Below are 19,303 nucleotides of genomic sequence, written 5' to 3'. Positions count from 1 at the left end.
AAATTATGCACTGTTTTTGTTTGCACTAAGGACTTTAGAGATGTTCCCACTTGTATTGGGATTATTAGTGCTTATTTTCGATAACTATATGTTATTGTGCATATTGTGTTCACAGACATGTTATGCTGCTGTTAGTAAGAATTTCATTCTTAGAAGGGTTTGAAGAAGTCTGAAGAAGGGCCTCGACCCAAATCGTCACCTATTCCTTTTCTCCGGAGATGCTGCCTCACCCGCTGAGTTTCTCCAGCATTTTTGTCCACCTTTTAATAAAACGTGCCCAGCACCGAGTGTCAGGGAAAGCAGCTGAGGGAAGATCAACGCACAGGAACTGCATAATCGAATTATTTCTGGTGCTTCCTGTTCCCAAGGTTGAAGCGGAGCTGAGCTGAGTTTCTCACTGTGTGTGTGTGTGTGTGTGTGTGCATGTGCATGTGCGTGTGTGCGTGTGTGTGTGTATATACGATAGGGAGAATGGATAGATCGATGTGGATGTGAGCTGTCAGAGTGAAGCTGTCTGACTGCAAGAGGCACAATTCAGCGGCATCCAGACCTGAAGCCAGGGAATAACAATCTCGTCTGACACAGACAGCTGGTGAATGGAATCACTGCTTTAGTCGTCGGTGTTGCAACAGGTAAGACAAACGTTCAGGAGAGTGGTCCTTTCCCCTCCCGCGGATTTGCTCTTTGTTGGACTATCATCCTCTCTGTCTTGATAGTTAACCCCTCCGTCTGTCACCTCGCCCCACAGAAACGTGGCGGGATTATTAGTGGAGTATGTTTCTATGTTATCTGATCATGCAACAGTGTGCATTTCAGACCATGTCTCGCTCAGCCAAAGTCTGTATTTTGTGGCAGTCATTCTGCTTTCCAAAGAGTTTAAAAATATATCCTTTATTATCAAAGTCAGAGATTGCTCATTTAACTCCTACAGTTCTCTCATTCCCTTCCTCTATTTTATCACACAAGCTCTTTCTGATGAAATCCATTTAATTCTGTCCGTCCATTTAAATACAGGGATCAATATTCTTCAGTGCTCTGGTTTCTTCTTCTTTATCTTTGAGTGATTTTTGTTCATATTTTCTTTTAGAGGCAACTGCTCTTTCTCGCTTTGTGATGTTTCATTCTTCTCACTTTCATTCCTCTTTCTCCCTCTCACCCTTTCTCTCCCTCCCACTCTCTTTCTCTCTTCTCCTCTTTCTCCCCCTCTTCCCCCTCTCTCTCTTTCTCTTTCACTCTCTCCGTCTCTCCCTCGCTCTTTTCCCTCTCCCTTTATCTCCATCACTCTCCCCCTCTCTCCCTTTCTCTCTCTCACTCTTTCTCGCTCTCTCTCTCTCTTTCACTCACTCTCTCCACTTTCTCTTTCTCTCCCTCATCCCCTCTCCTTTTCACCCTCTCCCCTTCTCTCTCTCTTGCTTTCTTTATCTTTCTCTCCCTCTCTCCCCATCTCCATCTCGTTCTCTCCCTCTCTCTTCTCTCCCCCTCCCTCTTTCTCACTTTCTTTCTCTCTCTTTCTCTCGCTCCCTCTACCCCTCTCTCGTTCTCTCTCTCTTTCTCACTCGCTCTCCACCCTCTTTCTTTCTTACTCTCTTTCTCTCTTTTTATTGCTCCCTCCATCTCTCAGTCTCTCTTCCTTTCTCATATCCTCTCCTCTTCCAACATTCTTTGACACCCTGTTTATACCAGATACAAACCCATCTGACCCCCTCATTCCCCACCTCTCCCCGTTCACTCCCCATCTCTCCCCATGTCCCCCACCACCCCCTTCACTCATCATCTCTCTCGTTCACTCTCTCCCTTCCCACCTCTGTTTTTCATGGGTGCAGTTGTTAGAGTTGTTGACTTTGAGCTTCGGAGACCCGGGTTCGATCCTGACTTTAGGTGCTGTCTATGAGGAGTTTGCATGTTCTGTCTGTGACCGCGTGGGTTTCTCCTGTCTCCTTCCATATCCCAAAGACATGCGAGTTGTTCCCTGTGATATACAGCATTGGGTGAATGGTAGAATCTGGGTGGGGGAGTTGATATGAATGTGAAGTGGCTATAATGGGATTAGTGTAAAATAGGTGTTGAAGGTCAGTGCAGACCTGATGGGCTGAAGAACCTGTTTCTCAACAGTACGACTCTATGATAGTCCCCAACTCGTCCTCTCCTTCAAAAACTCTTCACATGAATAGACTCTGAATAAGGGTCCCGATGCGAAACATCACCTGTCCAATTTTTCCAGAGGTGCTGCCTGACCCATTGAGTTACCCATTGAGTTACCCAAACACCTTGTGCCTATCTTCTCCAAGCTCATGTTCAGTTTAAAGAGATACAGCATGGAAACAGTCCCTTTGGCCCATCGAGTCCTTGCCAACCAATGATCACCCATTCATACACTAGTTCTACGTAATCCCACTTTCTCATCCACTCCTTACACACGAGGAGCAATCTACAGATGGCCAATTGACTTACAAATCCGCACGTCTTTGGGGATGTGGGAGGGAACCAGAGCACCCAGAGGAAACCCACACAGTCGCAGGGAGAACGTGCAAATTCCACACAGGCAGCACCCGAGGTCAGGATCGCCACTGTGCTGTCCATGGAGTCACTTTTCCATGCAGAGTCGGGACATGGAGCAGGATTTAATGGAAAATGCCAAAGTTAAGATAAATGGACCGTTGGACAAAGGTATCAATGGATTTTGGAGCAGGGCAGGCGGAATGGAAGTTAACATGGAGAATACTAATGGAGACACAAGAATCTACAGGGACTGGAATCTTAAACCAAACACAAAGTGCTGGAGGAACTCAGCGGGTCAGGAAGAGGGAATGAACAGACGATGTTTCAAGTCGGGACACTTCTTCAGAACTGTCTTCATTGGAGGTGGCATAGCGGTAGAGTTGCTGCTTTGCAATGCCAGAGACCCCGGTTCAGTCCTGACTATGGGTATTGTCTTTACCTAGTTTGTACGTTCTCTCTGTGACCGTGTGGGTTTTCTCTGGGTGTTCCGGTTTCCTCCCACACTCCAAAGATGTACAGGTCTGTAGGTTCATTTGCTTCAGTAAAAATTGTAAATTGTCCCTACTGTGTAGATGAGTCTACAGGGTGATCACGGGTTGGCACGAACTCAGTGGGCCGAAGGGCCTGTTTGTATAAACTAAAATAAACTAAAAAAAGGGGATGTTTCTAATTCATTTCCTTTCGTCTTGGTGTATCTTACACCTCATTTCTGTTCCACCCATTCATGGGAGGTTTAATGGCTGAATGATTCAGATAGGGTTAATTAACAAATGCTGCTTTGCCAGTCAGTGTATCCTGGCAGCATGTTAATTCCGCCTTTAGCATATCAACTCTAATTCAGTTCTTGTCCTCCGCTCTCTCCAGATTATCCTTCTTTCCTTTTATTCTCTTCTTCATATTTCCTCTAAGATTCCTTTCCTTCATCTGTAGCCACTCCGTTAAAATCACTGATCATATTTAATCAATCCCATTCCATCTTTATTCAAGGCAATTGACCCGAACAATTGCTATTTTCCTGTCGCGCCTCCTCTTTCTTCATTCTCTCCGGCTCTTTCTAATTTTAAATAGTCTAAAATAGTGGAGCATTGCGTAACTACAACTGATCGCTGTGCGGTTGATACGATAGATACTGAACGCTCCTGTGATAGTTAAAATGAATCAGATTCCTTCAACTCATTTTTCAGAATTTATTTATATGGAGTCCCATATGCACATGGAGACGTGAGTGGTTTGTATAAGGAATATATAGCGGCACAGTGGCTCAACGGGTAGAGCTGCTGCCTCACAGCGACTGAGACCCAGGTTTGATCCTGATCTTGGGTGCAGTCTGTGTAGAATTTTCACGTTCTCCCTGTGACTGCGTGGGTTTTCTCTGGGTGCTCTGGTTTCCTCCCACACTCCAAGGACATGTGGGTTTATAAGTTAATTGGCCCTTTCTGGGTTGTAGGGAGTGGGTGCGAAAGTGGGATAACAGAGAACTAATGTGATTGGGTGATCAATGGTCAGTGGACTCATTGGGCCAAAGGGTCTGTTCAATCAACCAATCTGCGTGTGTGTGTGTGTGTGTGTGTGTGTGTGTGTGTGTGTGTGTGTGTGTGTGTGTGCGAGTGTGTGTGTGTGTGTGTGTGTGTGTGTGTGTGTGTGTGTGTGTGTGTGTGTGTGTGTGTGTGTGTGAGTGTGTATGTGTGTGTGTGTGTGTGTGTGTATGTGTGTGTGTGTGTGTGTATATATGTGTATATGTTTGTGTGTGTGTGTGTTTGTGCGTGTATCTGTGTGTATATGTGTGTATATGTATGTGTTTGTGTGTGCACGCCGATGTGTTTAGGAAAGAACTGCAGATGCTGGTTTAAATCAAAGGTAGAAACAAAATGCTGGAGAAACTCAGCAGGACAGGCAGCATCAATGGAGAGAAGGAATGGGTGAGTTTTCGGGTCGAGACCCTTTTTCAGACGATGTCAGGAGAGTGGGCGGGGACAGATAGTAGTAGTCGGAGACAGTGAGACTGGTGGGAGAACTGGGAAGGGAGAGGGGATGGAGAGAGAGGGAAAGCAAGGGCTATTTGAAGATAGAGAAGTCAACGTTCATACCGCTGGGGTGTAAGCGAAATATGAGGCGCTGTCATCCAATTTGCGCTGGGCAATGGAGGAGGCCCAGGGCAGAAAGGTCAGATTGGGAATGGGAGGGAGAGTTAAAGTGCTGAACAACGGGGAGATCAGGTAGGTTAAGGTGGACTGAGCCGAGGTGTTCAGCGAAACGATCGCTGAGCCTGTGCTTAGTCTCGCCGATATACAGTAGAGACCTGGGACAGCTGATACAGTAGATGAGGTTGGACGAGGTGCAAATGAACCTCTGCCTCACCTGAAAAGACTGTTGAGGTCCTTGGATGGAGTCGAGGCGGGAGGTAAAGGGACAGGTGTTGTATCTCCTGCAGGGGAAAGCACCTGGGGAGGGGATGGTTTGGGTGGGAAGGGTTGAGTTGACCAGGGAGTTACAGAGGGAACAGTCTCTGTGGAAAGCAAAAAGGGGTGGAGATGGGAAGATGTGGCCAGTAGTGGGATCCCATTGGCGAAAATGTCGGAGGATTATATGCTACATACGACGGCTGATGGGGTGGAGGGGGAGCAAATGGGAGGGGGGGGGAGCAAGAGCAGAGCTGCAGGATATTGAGGAGACCCTAGTGAGAGCCTCATCTATAATGGAAGAGGGAAACCTCTGTTTCCTAAAGAATGAGAGCATCTCCGATGCCCTGGTATGGAAAACCTCATCCTGGGCGCAGATGCGGCGTAGACGGAGGAATTGGCAGTAGGGGATAGAGTCTTTTCAGGAAGCAGGGTGGAAAAAAGTGTAGTCTAGATAGCTATGGGAGTCAGTAGGTTTCTAGTAGATGTCGGTCATTAGTATGTCTCCTGTGATGGAATCAGTGAGATCTAGAAACGATAGGGGAGTGTCGGAGATGGTCCAAGTGAATTTGAGTGCAGGATGGAAATTGGTCGTGAAGTTGATGAAGTCAGTGAGTTCTGCATGGGTGCAGGAGGCAGCACCAATGCAGTCGCCAATGTAGCGGAGGTAGAGTTCAGGAAAAGGGCCAGTGTATGCCTGGAACAGTGATTGTTCGAAATACCCTACAAACAGGCAGGCATAGCTAGGGCCCTTGCGAGTGCCCATAACGATGCCTTGGATTTGGAGGAAGTGTGTATGTACATGTGTATATATGTGTGTATGCATATGCGTATATGTGTGTGTTTGTGTGGGTATGTATATGCGTGTGTGTATGCGTGTGCATGTATGTATATGTGTGTCTATGTATATGTGTGTGTATGTATGTATATATGTGGATGTGTGTATATATGCATGTGTGTATGTGTCGGTGTGTATATATATGTGTATATGTGTGAGTGTGATATGTATCTATTAAAATGGGCATCTTGTGGGAAAGATTTAAATGCTGTAAATATGATTCTCTGCTTGTTTTATTTGATTGTGTTGATGTAAATATCTGTCCGTGTGTCTATCTCTCTCTCTGCCTGGCGGCTGACTCACTTGCAATATGTCCTTGACATTTTGCTCTGGCAACGTATCCCAGGTGATGAATGAGAATCTTCCTGTCTAATCATTTCAGAGAGAAAATAAAACGAATGGGGATAAAAGTGAAATACATGGAAGGATACCGTCTCCTCCTTGCATTGAAATTGAACGGCAGTGAGAATATCCCCCTACTGCCATTCTATACTAATGATGTGCTTAAAGTGGCTAACTAGTAAAGTAAACTAGTGATTTTTATACAACCAGGTGGTGAAGTATTATACAAAGGAGAGTAAGTAAATGAAATATTTCTCCCCAGATGAATCAGAGGAATTACTAACGGGCAAGAGAGAAATGGCAGAGGGTATAAATAATTATTTATGATTGATCTTCGAGGTGGAAAATATCAAAATATTCAAACAAAAAAAATCAGCTAGTGTCGGTAGAGCTACTGCGTTATAATGTCAGTGAGCCGTGTACGATCCTGACTACGGGTGCCGTCTGTACAGAGTTTGTACATTCTCCCTGTGACCATGTGGGTTTTCTCCGGGTTCTCCGGTTTCCTCTCGCACTCCGAAGATGTACAGTATTTATTGTAGGTTTTTGCATGCGGTAAAATTGTAAAATTGTCCCTAGAGTGTTAGTACGGCAGTGTTAGTGCGACAGGGTGATCACTGGTCGGTGCGGACTTGGTGGACCAAAGGACCTGTTTCCACGTTGTATCTCTGAGGTCTGAAGGCTAAATGTTCCAGGTGGGGGAAGGTCTACACACTGATTCACCTATTGGAACAGATGACCTCTTGTAATATTGTCCCGAGGGTGTAGGGTAGTGTTAGTGCACGGGGCGATTGCTGCTCACTGGTCCCCCATCGGAGGTGTGGGAGGTTTCAAGAGCAGGCTAAAGGAGCAGAGGGGAGGGTGCAGAGAGGGATTACAGAGACCACCGAATGCAAGGTGACTAACGATGGAGCGGAAATCATTCAAGGTGACTTACCCCATGATTCATTCACTGCAGGCACAAGCATTGAGTACCACAGCTGCAGAAAGCAGCACGGGGCCCTGAGCTGCTAATGAATACACAACGCATACATGAATTAATGACACGCTCTCATAGAGCTTGCACATTTATAATCGTCTGTCTGACTGCCTGCCATGGTCTCCTCCTTCCACTCCCCGGACTCCACCGCAGACTTAAGGCGAGAAGGACGAAATTTAAACGAGATCTAGGAGATCTTTCAACGTGAGAGGGGAAAGATTTAATAGGAACCCGAGGGGCAACGTTTTCACACTGAATGTGGTTTTTAATTTTTTAAGTTTAGCCATTTAGAGATACAGCGTGGAAACAAGCCATTCGGCCCATGGAGACACGGGCTAAAGAGGGGGCCTAACCCAGGCTCGCCTCATGGGCGTGGCGCGGCTCGCGGGCACAGACCAATGATGGAGCGCCCGCTCGCCACGAACCGATGACTCACTTGCCACGATCAGCGGATCGGGGATCGCCCCTCCCCTGTGGACCAATGATGGAAGACCCGCCCAGTAGACCCGGCTCACCCATCGCAGACTCCAAATCGCACCCAAACCACTGGTGTCGATCGGAACCGCGAGGGGGGACCGAGAGTGAGGTGGGCGTCGAGAGAAATGTGTGATCCGGTGGGGAGTGGAAACGCTGAGAAGGAATTGAGATTGCACTGGTGTGTGGGTGCATGGGGAATTGCTGGGAAAGTGGGAGCGTAAAGTAGCATAGTCTGAGGAAGGGTCCTGACCCGAGAACAAAGGGGGGCGCAGCGATGGGGGGGGGGGCTGCCTTGTGCGGCAGCACACAGTAGGCATTTGTTACTGTGTCGGCGACTCTTGTGTACTGCCTGGGTGAGGTCTGCTGGATGATTTTACCGGGATGCAAGTGAAACAAAGCAAGTCAGGTACCCAGGTACATGTGACATAAAGCATCATTCATTCATTCACCAGGAGCCAGGCCGGTACAAGGGATTCAATAGGTGGAAGATCAAGCCCAGACCCAGCTCAACAGAGTAACAGCTTCAGACCATGAAAAGCTGGATGTGGTTGGGAGAATACAAATGTTCCCTGCAGCTGAGCTGCCAGTAGCCGGGATATCAATTGAATGTGGGAAATAAATGAGGCAGGGTCTAACCTTCTCACACACATTGCTGGAAACTGGGGGGCCACAAGGTCAAAGGTGAGAGAGGGGCAGGAACTGGGTGAAGGGTTCACCGTGAGATTCCTGTTTGTGTGTGTGTGTGTGTATACATATGTGTATATATGTGTGTGTGTGGGTATACATGCAGTCACAGGGAGAATGTACAAACTCTATAAAACAGCACCCGTAGTCAGGATCGAACTGCTGTCTCTGGTGCTGTGAGACAGCAACTCTACTGCTGTACCCAGAGTACCCAGAATCAAGTACCAGAGGACATAGGTTTAAGGTGAGAGGGGAAGATTTAATAGGAACCTGAGGGGCAATGCTTTCACACAGAGGGAGGTGTGTGTATGGAATGAGCTGCCAGAGGAGGTGGTTGTGGCAGGAGCTTTAACATAATTTAAATGTTTTTTTGAAGATGAGACCAAAAACGTTGATGAGGGCAGAGTTGTAGATGTCGTATACATGGGCCTCAGCTGTAAGGCGGCAGCTCTACCAGCTGCACCCTAGATTTCAGTCTTCTTCCAGGGCTGCTGTGGAGCAAAGGAATTGTGGGGTGTTTGTTGGTTTTGCAGGGATCTCCATGGCGGGCTGTGTGGACCTCTGCACACCCCGTACACGGCCTGTCCCGGCAGAGGACCATCGCTACGGCGTCCGCTCCTACCTCCACCTCTTCTACGAGGACTGCACCGGCTCCACGCTTGAGGACGAGGACTCCGACGGGCTGAGGGTGCAGCGATCGCGCAGTAACTGGCGGCCGGCCCTGTGGAAGGTAAGCTGCACTCTGGTTGACAGTGGAGAAAAGGAATAGGCGAATAGGCGAGTCAAGACCCTTCTTCAGACTGAGAGTCAGGGGAGAGGGAAACTAGAGGTATGATAACCAGAGCCGGTACCATTTCCTGAGTCATCGGTGCCGGCTCTGACTTGTTCTGTGCCTTTTCATAGGTGATGCAGCGGAAGAGTTGGCCCCTACAGTGCCAGAGACCCAGGTTCGATCCTGACAATAGGTGCTGGCTGTACATTCTACCCGTGACTGTGTAGGTTTTCTCCGGGTGCTCCGGTTTCCTTCCACACTCCAAAGATGCACAGGTTTGTAGGTTAATTTGGTTTCTGTAAACTCTCCCTAGTCTGTAGGATAGTGCTGGTGTATAGGGGTCGCTGGTCGATGCAGACTCATTGGCCAGTTTCTGCATTGTATCCATAAACTAGTTTCCCTCTTCCCTGACTCTCGGTCTGAAGAAGGATCTCGACCCAAAATGTCACCTATTCCTTTTCTCCAGAGATTCTGCCTGACCCGCTGAGTTACTCCAGCATTTTGTGTCTGTTTTCGGTGTAAGCCAGCATCTGCAGTTCCTTCTTTCACTTTAGTTTAGTTTAGTTTTGAGATACAGAGCAGATAGAGGCCCTTCGGCCCACCAAGTCCATGCCAACCAGCGTTCCCGTATACTAGCACTATTACACACTAGGAACAATTTACAATATTTACCTAAGCCAATTAATCTACAAATCTGTACGTCTTTGGAATGTGGGAGAAAACTGAAGGACCCAGGAAAACCCATGTGTTCACAAGAAGAACATGCAAACTCCATACAGACAGCATTCATAGTCAGGATCGAACCCTGGTCTCCGGCGCTGTAAGGAAGCAATTCTACTGCTGCACCGCTGTGCCACCCTGTTACAGAACTTCTCCCATATATAACAATTTGCATTTAAATAGCTGAGTGAATCAAGAAACTATAGAAGGACACAAAGTGCTGGAGTAACTCAGCCGGTCAGGCAGCATCTCTGGAGAACATGGATGAAGAAAGGTCCCGACCCGAAATGTCTGCTATCCATTTTCTCCAGAGATGTTGCCAGACCCGCCGAGTTACTCCAGCGCTTTGTGTTTTTTTTTGTAAACCGGCTTCTGCAATTCCGTGTGTCTACGTTAACTATTTGTTCTTTTAAAAGATGAAATTCCCATTAAATGTGGTCACGGGGAGAATGTACAAACTCTGTACCGGCAGCTCCCGTACTCTACTGCTGCACCAGCAGGCCACCCCATTCACATCTGTTAGTCTCTGTTAGTAGAATGAAGAGTTGTGTGGGGGGAGTTGGGGGGAGGGGTGAGGGGGGGGAGTTGAGCTATGGCTGGGAAGAGGAATAATAGGACTCCATTTGTCCGAGACAATGTGAAGCAAGCAGCAACCCGTTCAAGGACAAACACAGCAGATCTATAACGCGCCTGTCTTTACCAGGGGAAAAATCCATTTACAAACATCCCCAGTTGCAGACGCACAATGCCTTATGGTGACTCCCATCACTGGTCAGTAACTTCAGCAATAACACCCATGGAGACCATCCGCTTGAGTTCATTGTGTACTCTGTCACGCATGGCATGTGGAACACAGGAGTGACGTTGGGATCGACAACAGTGGTATTTGATAGGCAACTTGCCAAGCTTGTCATTAAACCCCTATTCTACTCTTGTTGAATTAAAAATCAGCATGGCTCCCATTAATAAACAGGCTTGCTTGAGTCATCCACAGATACCAAAACAACTACTGCATCTTTATGCGTCTGAAGAAGGGTCTCGACCCGAAACGTCACCCATTCCTTCTCTCCAGAGATGCTGCCTGTCCCGCTGAGTTACTCCAACATTTTGTGTCTACCTTCGATTTAAACCAGCATCTGCAGTTCTTTCCTTCACATACTGCATCTTTATAGCGTTGTCTCTAGAGTGTACGACAGTGTTAGTACGACAGGGTGATCACTGGTCGGGGTGGACTTGGTGGCAGCACCCGTAGTCAGGATTGAACCCGGGTCACTGGCGCTGTAAGGCAGCAACTCTACCCATGCGCCACCATACCACCCTGTGAAAAACACGGTGACATTCTTTTTCGAGTTGTCAGATTTGGGGGCTGTAATGAGCTGTCGAATACATATCAAGATACAACACATGTTTATTAAATCTACAAAATAGTGACCAGCGGCTGGTGATCAGTTTCTATAGTCACAGACTTCCCAAAGATAAAGTCCTTGAATTTTGTGCAGGCGAAAACCAGTGCGAGCAATTCTTTTTCAATCTGGGCGTAACGCTGTTCAGTGTCAGTTAGTGTGCGAGAGGCGTAAGAAATGGACTTGCAGTCGCCATCTGTAGTGGTCCGCAGGCAAGCAGCGGCAAGTCTGCACTGGGACGCATCGCAGGTGAACGTTACTGGTAACTCCAAAGCAAAGTAGGTGAGAGTAGGTGCGCTAGCCAGCTGCAATTTGGGAGTGTCAAAAGCTCTTTGGTGCTGCGGATACCAGGACCATGCAGGAACCATTCCAAGGAACCTTCGTAGGCTTTCAATGTCAGCAAGAACCGGCATTTCGTTGATAGCTGCAGTTTTTGATGGGTCTGGTCTGAGACCATCACTTGTGAAGACATGTCCAACGTAAGTAACTTCTGGAACTCGAAACTTGCACTTCAGGGGATTGAGTTTGAGCTAGATGTCTTTGGCAGGGTCTAGTACTTTCTTCAGATTGGCGTCATGTTCAGCCAAATCATGTCCGTTGACGAGAATGTCATCAACATTGATGGAGCATGGGTACTCAGCAAACAATTGTTCCATCGTGCGCTGGAAATCTTCGCTGGCGGAGTTGATACCAAAGGGCATTCTGAGAAATTTGTATCGGCAAAAAGAGGTGCCGAACGTAGTGAGATTGGACGAGTCAGGGTCCAGTGGAATCTGCCAAAACGAGGTCTTGGCATCCAGAATGGAGAATACTGATGCGTTGCCTATCTGAGAAGCAACTTCCTGTAATGTTCGCATAGGGTAGTGCGGGCGTTTGATGGCAGTGTTAAGATCTCTGGGGTTAAGGATCTGGATCCTTAACCCCAGATACGGATCTGCTCCTTGTTTTTCTTTTTCACGACCACCATGGTGGAAACCCAGTCAGATAGGTCAGTAACTTCAGCAATAACACCCATGGAGACCATCCGCTTGAGTTCATTGTGTACTCTGTCACGCATGGCATGTGGAACACAGGAGTGACGTTGGGATCGACAACAGTGGTATTTGATAGGCAACTTGCCAAGCTTGTCATTAAACAGATCTTTGTATTGAGAGAGTACCTGTTGAGTAAGTCCGTCAGCGAGAAAGAGTTGATGGACGGTGCGGCCAAAGTATACCAGGACTAGATCGTGGCATGCATTGATACCGAGCAAAGTCTCTGAATCCCCCTTAATAATATAAAACTTTAAGGTACAAGTCTGCTCATCTATGGTGCACTTTAAATCAGTTTGTCCAAGAGGGTGTAGAACATCTCCTCTATAAGCCCGAAGCGTGGCCGAGGCCTTTTCAATACGTTCAGCATTATGAATTTTTTAAAACTCTGATAACGAGATGACGTTGCATTTTGCGCCAGTATCAACCTTTGCGATCAAAGGCCTGTTATTCACAAACATGGTTACCTCAGAGTCAAGTTGCTCTTTAAGGCGAAGGGAGGAGAGAGCGGATGGCAGAACTGGTATCTGTACTTTCTGAGAGTGGAGCGGGGGATGGTAAGTCAGGCTCTTGGAAATCATTATCAGCCGGCTCATGTTGTAGCAGGTACAGGCTTGTCCTTGAAGCTGCTTGAGTCACACGGGAACAGCAGCAACGAGCAAAGTGGTTTAACTTCTTGCAGAAATTACAAGCTTTATCATAAGCAACGCAGAACTGCTGACTCGTAGCATGAAAATAGTTGCAATTTTGACATCGAACAGACCTTGTACAGGTGTTATGAGAGGAAGAGTCTGTAAGATTAACACTATGCTGCGAACGGTGACTGGAGGCCACAGACTCAGTGTGGGAAGATGTTATCTCAGCAAACCGACAGACATGCTCTGCTTGATTAAGGGTTAGGTCAGTATTACAAAGAAGTTCACCCTGTAACTTGCTCTCAAGCATTCCTCCAACAAGTTTGTCACGGTGACTTCATCGCACAGTTCTCGAAATTGGCAGCGTGCAGCCATGTGTTTTAAGTCACTAATAAAACGTTCAATTGGTTCATCAACGTGTTGCATACGAGCATAAAACATGGTCCGTTCAATAATGTAGTTCGAGGACAAGTCACACAACCGTCTGAACTTTGCAAGAAAGACAGCAGGGTCATCAATCGTCTCAGCAGGCACCAGGACCTGACCATTAGCATCCATACCAGCAGGCTCAAATGTGAAATTGTCAGCACAATTCATTGCCTCAGGTCCCGCTAAGTTGAGCAATACAGAAGCACTCACATCGCGGGGGGGGGGGGGGGGGGGGGGTCATTGCGATGAACGATGCAAGCATAATGGGTGTAGTCGCACTCGAAAAGACGCCAGCGTTGAGCAATGTCAAAGATCAGAGGACTAGGAGGGACACAAATTTGCCATGATGGATATAGTAGGCACTTAAACTAATTAAAAAAACAATAGCCGATAAATATGAATGTGGTGGGCAAGATTCACTCTCTGACACCATGTAATGAGCTGAGTCGAACACATAACAAGATACAACACATGTTTATTACATCTACTTACAGCATAGATCTGCAGGACATTACATTTCCTAGCAGCTACTCGTACTAAATAGCGTAGGCAAGCTCTTGATAATATAAAGTGCATAATAGGCGGAGTCACTACTATATAACCATATAACCATATAACAATTACAGCACGGAAACAGGCCATCTCGACCCTTCTAGTCCGTGCCGAACACATAATCTCCCCTAGTCCCATATACCTGCGCTCAGACCATAACCCTCCATTCCCTTCCCATCCATATAACTATCCAATTTTATTTTTAAATGATAAAAACGAACCTGCCTCCACCACCTTCACTGGAAGCTCATTCCACACAGCTACCACTCTCTGAGTAAAGAAGTTCCCCCTCATGTTACCCCTAAGCTTCAGTCCCTTAATTCTCATGTCATGTCCCCTTGTTTGAATCTTCCCTACTCTCAGTGGGAAAAGCTTTTCCACGTCAACTCTATCTATCCCTCTCATCATTTAAAAAACCTCTATCAAGTCCCCCCTTAACCTTCTGAGCTCCCAAGAATAAATCCCCAACTTGTTCAACCTTTCTCTGTAACTTAGTTACTGAAACCCAGACAACATTCTAGTAAATCGCCTCTGTACTCTCTCTATTTTGTTGACATCCTTCCTATAATTAGGTGACCAAAATTGTACACCATACTCCAGAATTGGCCTCACCAATGCCTTATACAATATACTACTAACAAGCACTATAATTGGCTAGTAGAAAATAGCCAATCTACAGGGCCATTTGAAGAGTTCCAAAGTCCAGTCCGAGTGTTGGGTCTTATGGTGCGGTAGCCGATCCAGGCGAGTCCCAGGCTGCTGCAGGGCCTCCAGTCTTCGCCTCCACCTGGATCGTTCAATGACCTGAGGTCCCTCACCTCACCGGTCACATTTGTGCCCCGGGTGTGTCTTCCACAGCCGACCTTGATGGCGAGGGAGGGTGGGCTGGAAGGGGGTGGAAAGAATAAACAGGGTTTTTTTCTGATGTTGTGCCTCCAGTGTTAATCTTTGTCCTGGAGAGCGTTACTAATGTATCCTCTCCCCAATCATCAACATCCACAGCACGGTGCTGCAGTGGTCGAGCAGCTGCCTCACAATGTCAGAGACCCGGGTTTGATCCTGACTACGGGTGCTGTCTGTACAGAGTTTGCATGTTCTTCCTGAGACAGTGTGGGTTTTCTCCAGGTGCTCTGGTTTCCTCCCACTCTCTGAAGATGTGCGGGTTTGTTGGTCTGTAAAATGTAAATTGTCCCCAGTGCTAGTCTACAGGGTGATTACTGGTCGGCACAGACTTGGTGGACAGAAGAGCCTATTTCCACGTTGTATCTCTAAACTAAACTAAACTAAACTAGACTGTCATTAATATCAAGTGACAACTTGCCTTCTCATTATCAAACTCAACGGACCTTTGCAAATCCACCCAACTTGCTCCACCCCCCCACCCCCCCGGTCTCTGACACCTACCTGTAGCTGCACATCCCTTCTCCTGCGGGCTACAACTTGCCCCTATCCCCTGCTGGTGGAAACTGTAATCGGGTGGTGGATCAATAATGGCACAAAGTGTTGGAGTAACTCAGCGGCTCAGGCAGCACATTGGAGAAAAGGGATAGGTGATGTTTTAGATAACATTTCGGCTCAGGGTTCTTCTTTAGACTGGATAGGTGATGTTTTAGGTTGGGATTCACCTTCAGACTGTAGAATACAGTCCCTTTTCACTTTTCCCTCCTCCACTCTTCTCTATGTCTCTCTCTCTCTCTAGTAAAACTCTATTTTGCAAATATCTGCACTCAATTTGACACCTTGTCAGCTTGAGAACATAGATGCAGCCAGAACTAGAGAAAGGTGAGAGACGGAAAGATTAAAAGATTGATTTAAGTATGGTTAAAATAAGCTGGAGATAAAACATCAAAAAGTGTGAGATACGGAGAGAAGAGCCACGAAATGAGAAGCCAGAGAAGGAATAATAGGTGGAAGTGGATGGGGGGAGGGAGAAAGGAGAAATGGGTGCACATCCAGGTGGGGCACAAGTAAGAAAGGGGGGAGAAGAAGGGGCTAGGGAGTTATGCACAGAAGGATATTGAGGCCAAGTCAATGGAGGCCAAGTCAATGGATATTTTTAACAGGTGTCAGAGGTTATGGGGAGAAGCCAGGAGAATCAGCCACGATTGAATGGCGGAGTAGGCTTAATGGGCCGAATGGCCTAGTTCTGCTGTTGTGGTTAGGGGCTGGGTCAGTTGGTTTGCTCCTGGGCCTGCCCAGAATGGTCTAGTCAGCAAGCAATCGATGGTCCTGGCCAAGTCGACTCCCTGTCCGTTTTAAAGCCTGTGCCCACGTGTCACTGAAGAGGGAGCACACATTGTCCACATGGATTCTGGAGGCTTGTCACCATCAAAGATCCTATAGCGGAGCAAGATAGACCACACCTGCTAAATGCAATGGGCTGACATGTTGTACGCAACGGAGCGGAACGTGGGCCTTTTTTTCATCCATTTCAGTAACCCGACCCGACCCGACCCGACCCGACCCGACCCGACCCGACCCGACCCGACCCGACCCGACCCGACTCGCAGTCGTAATCAACGTTGCTGGGAAACAGTTTGTGTTAATAAATTATAATTCTGAAAATGAGGAGAAGATTTTTACCAAAGAACTTTTATTTTTACGAGGATGTTTCCGTAACCGGCTTCCGTCTCCGCACTAGTATCTTTGCTCTGCTGTGGGATCTTTGGTGCGGAGACGGAAGCCGGTTATGGAAATGGGGCCGAAAATTACCCACGAATCTGACCATGACCGAACTACGTCTTTTTGGTCGAGTGGGCTACCATGCTTGCTATAGGATCTGTGGTCACCATGGGGATGATTAGAGTGTATTCAGGATAAGAATAATAATGTTGTAATCTGATGCCTGATTAGCTGATGTTTACAAACTGTGCGGCAGTTTGGGTCTTTTTTATACTCTGTAACTGTAATTAACTGAATAAAATCTCCTTGATAAGGAAACAAACGGTACATATATGACATTGATCGATACCTTATTACCACTTGTACTTGGTACAGTGAAATTCTTTGTTTTGCAAACAATACACAAGTATGCAAAGAGTCGCCACATCAAGGATGCCGACAATGTCACAAAAGTATTCAATATAGTCCTGATGAACCCTCCTCCTCCTTGACTCCCCCTCCCCCCAGTCCCTCGTCGATGTCAGTGGCCCACCACCCCACTTGGGTCCCACGTTGTTCTTGCCCCCCCCCCCCCCCCCCCACCACACCTGGTCCTTCTTTGTTCTCAGCGCCGCCCCCCCCCCCCCCCCCCCCCCACACACACCAGGGTCCCTTGTTGTTCTTGTTGGTTCCCCCTCGCCGGGTCCCTCTCTGTTGTTGGCGGCCCCACCCATGCCGAGTCCATCTCCCCTCCCCCCCCCCCCCCCCCCTCCCAATCCCTCATTGTTCTTGGCGCCCCCCCCCCCCCCCCACCCCCACACACCGGGGTCCTCTTGTTGCATGTTGGACTGATAATGTTCCTCTTCTTGTATTCCAGGTGGGCCTGTCAGCAGGGACCATCCTCTTCCTTGTCGGCATGGCAACAGTCACCACCGGATACCTGGTGCCCCCAAAGATCGAGGGCATTGGAGAGGACGACTTCCTGGTTGTGGACAGGCAGGCGGTGGAGTACAACGAGGCCCTGGAGATCAGCAAGCTCGTCGGAGCCATCCTCTTCAGTGTGGGCGGCACGGCGATCGCGGCCTGCATCCTGGTCCTCACCGTCTCCAGGCACATCCCCCGGGACGAGGAGAAACAGTTCTCCCCCATCCTGAAGGAAGGGCCGGAGCAAAGGCAACCCAAAGCGGTTCTAAAGACTGGGAACACCCAAATCCCTGTTGGCTTTACGCGGGTGCAAAATGTCCAACCTAAAACAGGAACATGAGGAGACCCTCCAAACCCTTCTGGAACAGGTCATCCCCATAATAGGTGACGTCCTCCTCAAATGGCCACATTCTCATACAATGCCTTTCATAAGTTCTAGGAGCAGAATTAGGTCACCCAGCCCATCATGTCTACTCTGCCATTCAATCATGGCTGATCTATCTTTCTCTCTCAACCCCATTCTCCTGCCTTCTCCCCATAACTTCTGACACCCGTACCAACCAAGAATCTATCAATCTCTGCCTTAAAAATATCCATTGACTTGGCCTCTACAGCCTTATGTGGCAATGAATTCCACAGATTCACCACCCTCTGATTAAAAAAAAATCCTCCTCATCTCCTTCCTAAAGGAATGTCTTTTTATTCTAAGGCCATGACCTCTGGTGTTAGGCTCTCCCACTAGTGGAAACATCCCCTCCACGTCCACGCTCAGGCCTTTCACTATTCCGTAAGGTTCAATGAGGTCGCCCCTCATTCTTCTAAACAGCAGCGAGTACCGGCCCAGTGCCGTCAAACGCTCATCATATGTTAACCCACTCATTCCTGGGATAACTCCCGTAAAACCTCTCTGGACACTCACCAATGCCAGCACATCCTTCCTCATATATGGGGCCCAAAATTGCTAAGAAATACACAAAATAATGTCTGACCAGCACTTTGTAAAGCCTCAGCATTACATCCCTGTTTGTGTTTTCTAGTCCTCGATATAAATGTTACTATTGCAAATTAACTTTTTGAGAATCCTGCACCAGCGATCCCAAATCCTCGGGAGGGGCATCTTCATTAATGTTGGACCCTAAACCTGTCACCAACCTCTCCCCTCCACCCTACCTCGGATAGAAACAGGGAAGCTCTAATCCAATGGAACTTAGTACCTCCAAATCTCCTATGATAATGTCCCTTTTTCTTCTAGCTTGTAGCTTGTGGTGCTCTCCAACCTCTATCACTGACCATTAGTTGCTCTGCCTTCAGTCTGAAGAAGGGTCCCGACCCGAAACATCACCCATCCTTTTTCACCAGAGATGCTGGCTGACCCGCAGAGTTACTCCAGCACTTTGTGTCTATCTCTACAGGACTACAATGAGCTCTATGACCTGTTCCACAAGGACTATGGATATATCCTCCAAAGACGCAGTGTTCTAAAGCTGCCCAATCTTTGTGGACTCCATCTTCATCCCAAATAGATTTTGTCACAATGTCACGAGATATAAAAAATGGAAATACATGAATAAAAACGACACATCACTACCCACTGCAGGCCCAGTGTTTGTGAACATTTACTGAAACTCTTGCTACTTACTGTTCCCAATTCACTTTCTCTTTTATCCTTTATTTCATGAAAAACTCACCTTCGCTGCGTTCCTTCCCCCACTCTTTTAAACAGAAAATAGAATAGATATAAAATAGAAAGCATTTTACCGGGATGCATCGCAGCTTGGTTTGGGAACAGCTCCATCCAAGACCGCAAGAAATTGCAGCGAATTGTGGACGCAGCTCAGACCATCACACAAGCCAACCTCCTTTCAATTGACTCAATTTATACCTCACGCTGCCTCAGCAAGGCCAGCAGCATAATTGAGGACGAGTCGCACCCTGGCCACTCCCTCTTCTCCCCTCTCCCGTCAGGCAACAGGTAGAGAAGTGTGAAAACACACACCTCCAGATTCAGGGACAGATTT

At 47.6% G+C, this 19,303-nt stretch overlaps 1 protein-coding gene across 1 annotated transcript; it reads left to right on the top strand.

Moving 5' to 3' along the window:
- The first annotated feature begins 351 nt into the window (after window positions 1-351).
- On the top strand, window positions 352-18,872 carry LOC129707316 (neurensin-1-like). Its single transcript, XM_055652263.1, has 3 exons — window positions 352-632; window positions 8,752-8,948; window positions 17,239-18,872. Exons 2-3 carry the CDS (start codon window positions 8,760-8,762, stop codon window positions 17,623-17,625), a joined length of 576 nt encoding a protein of 191 aa, XP_055508238.1. The 5' UTR covers window positions 352-632; window positions 8,752-8,759; the 3' UTR covers window positions 17,626-18,872.
- Window positions 18,873-19,303: the final 431 nt, after the last annotated feature.

The sequence above is a fragment of the Leucoraja erinacea genome, chromosome 21 (genome assembly GCF_028641065.1).
Source record: "Leucoraja erinacea ecotype New England chromosome 21, Leri_hhj_1, whole genome shotgun sequence".
NCBI classification, from domain to species: domain Eukaryota; kingdom Metazoa; phylum Chordata; class Chondrichthyes; order Rajiformes; family Rajidae; genus Leucoraja; species Leucoraja erinaceus.
This window is presented reverse-complemented; position numbering and strand designations above follow the sequence as displayed.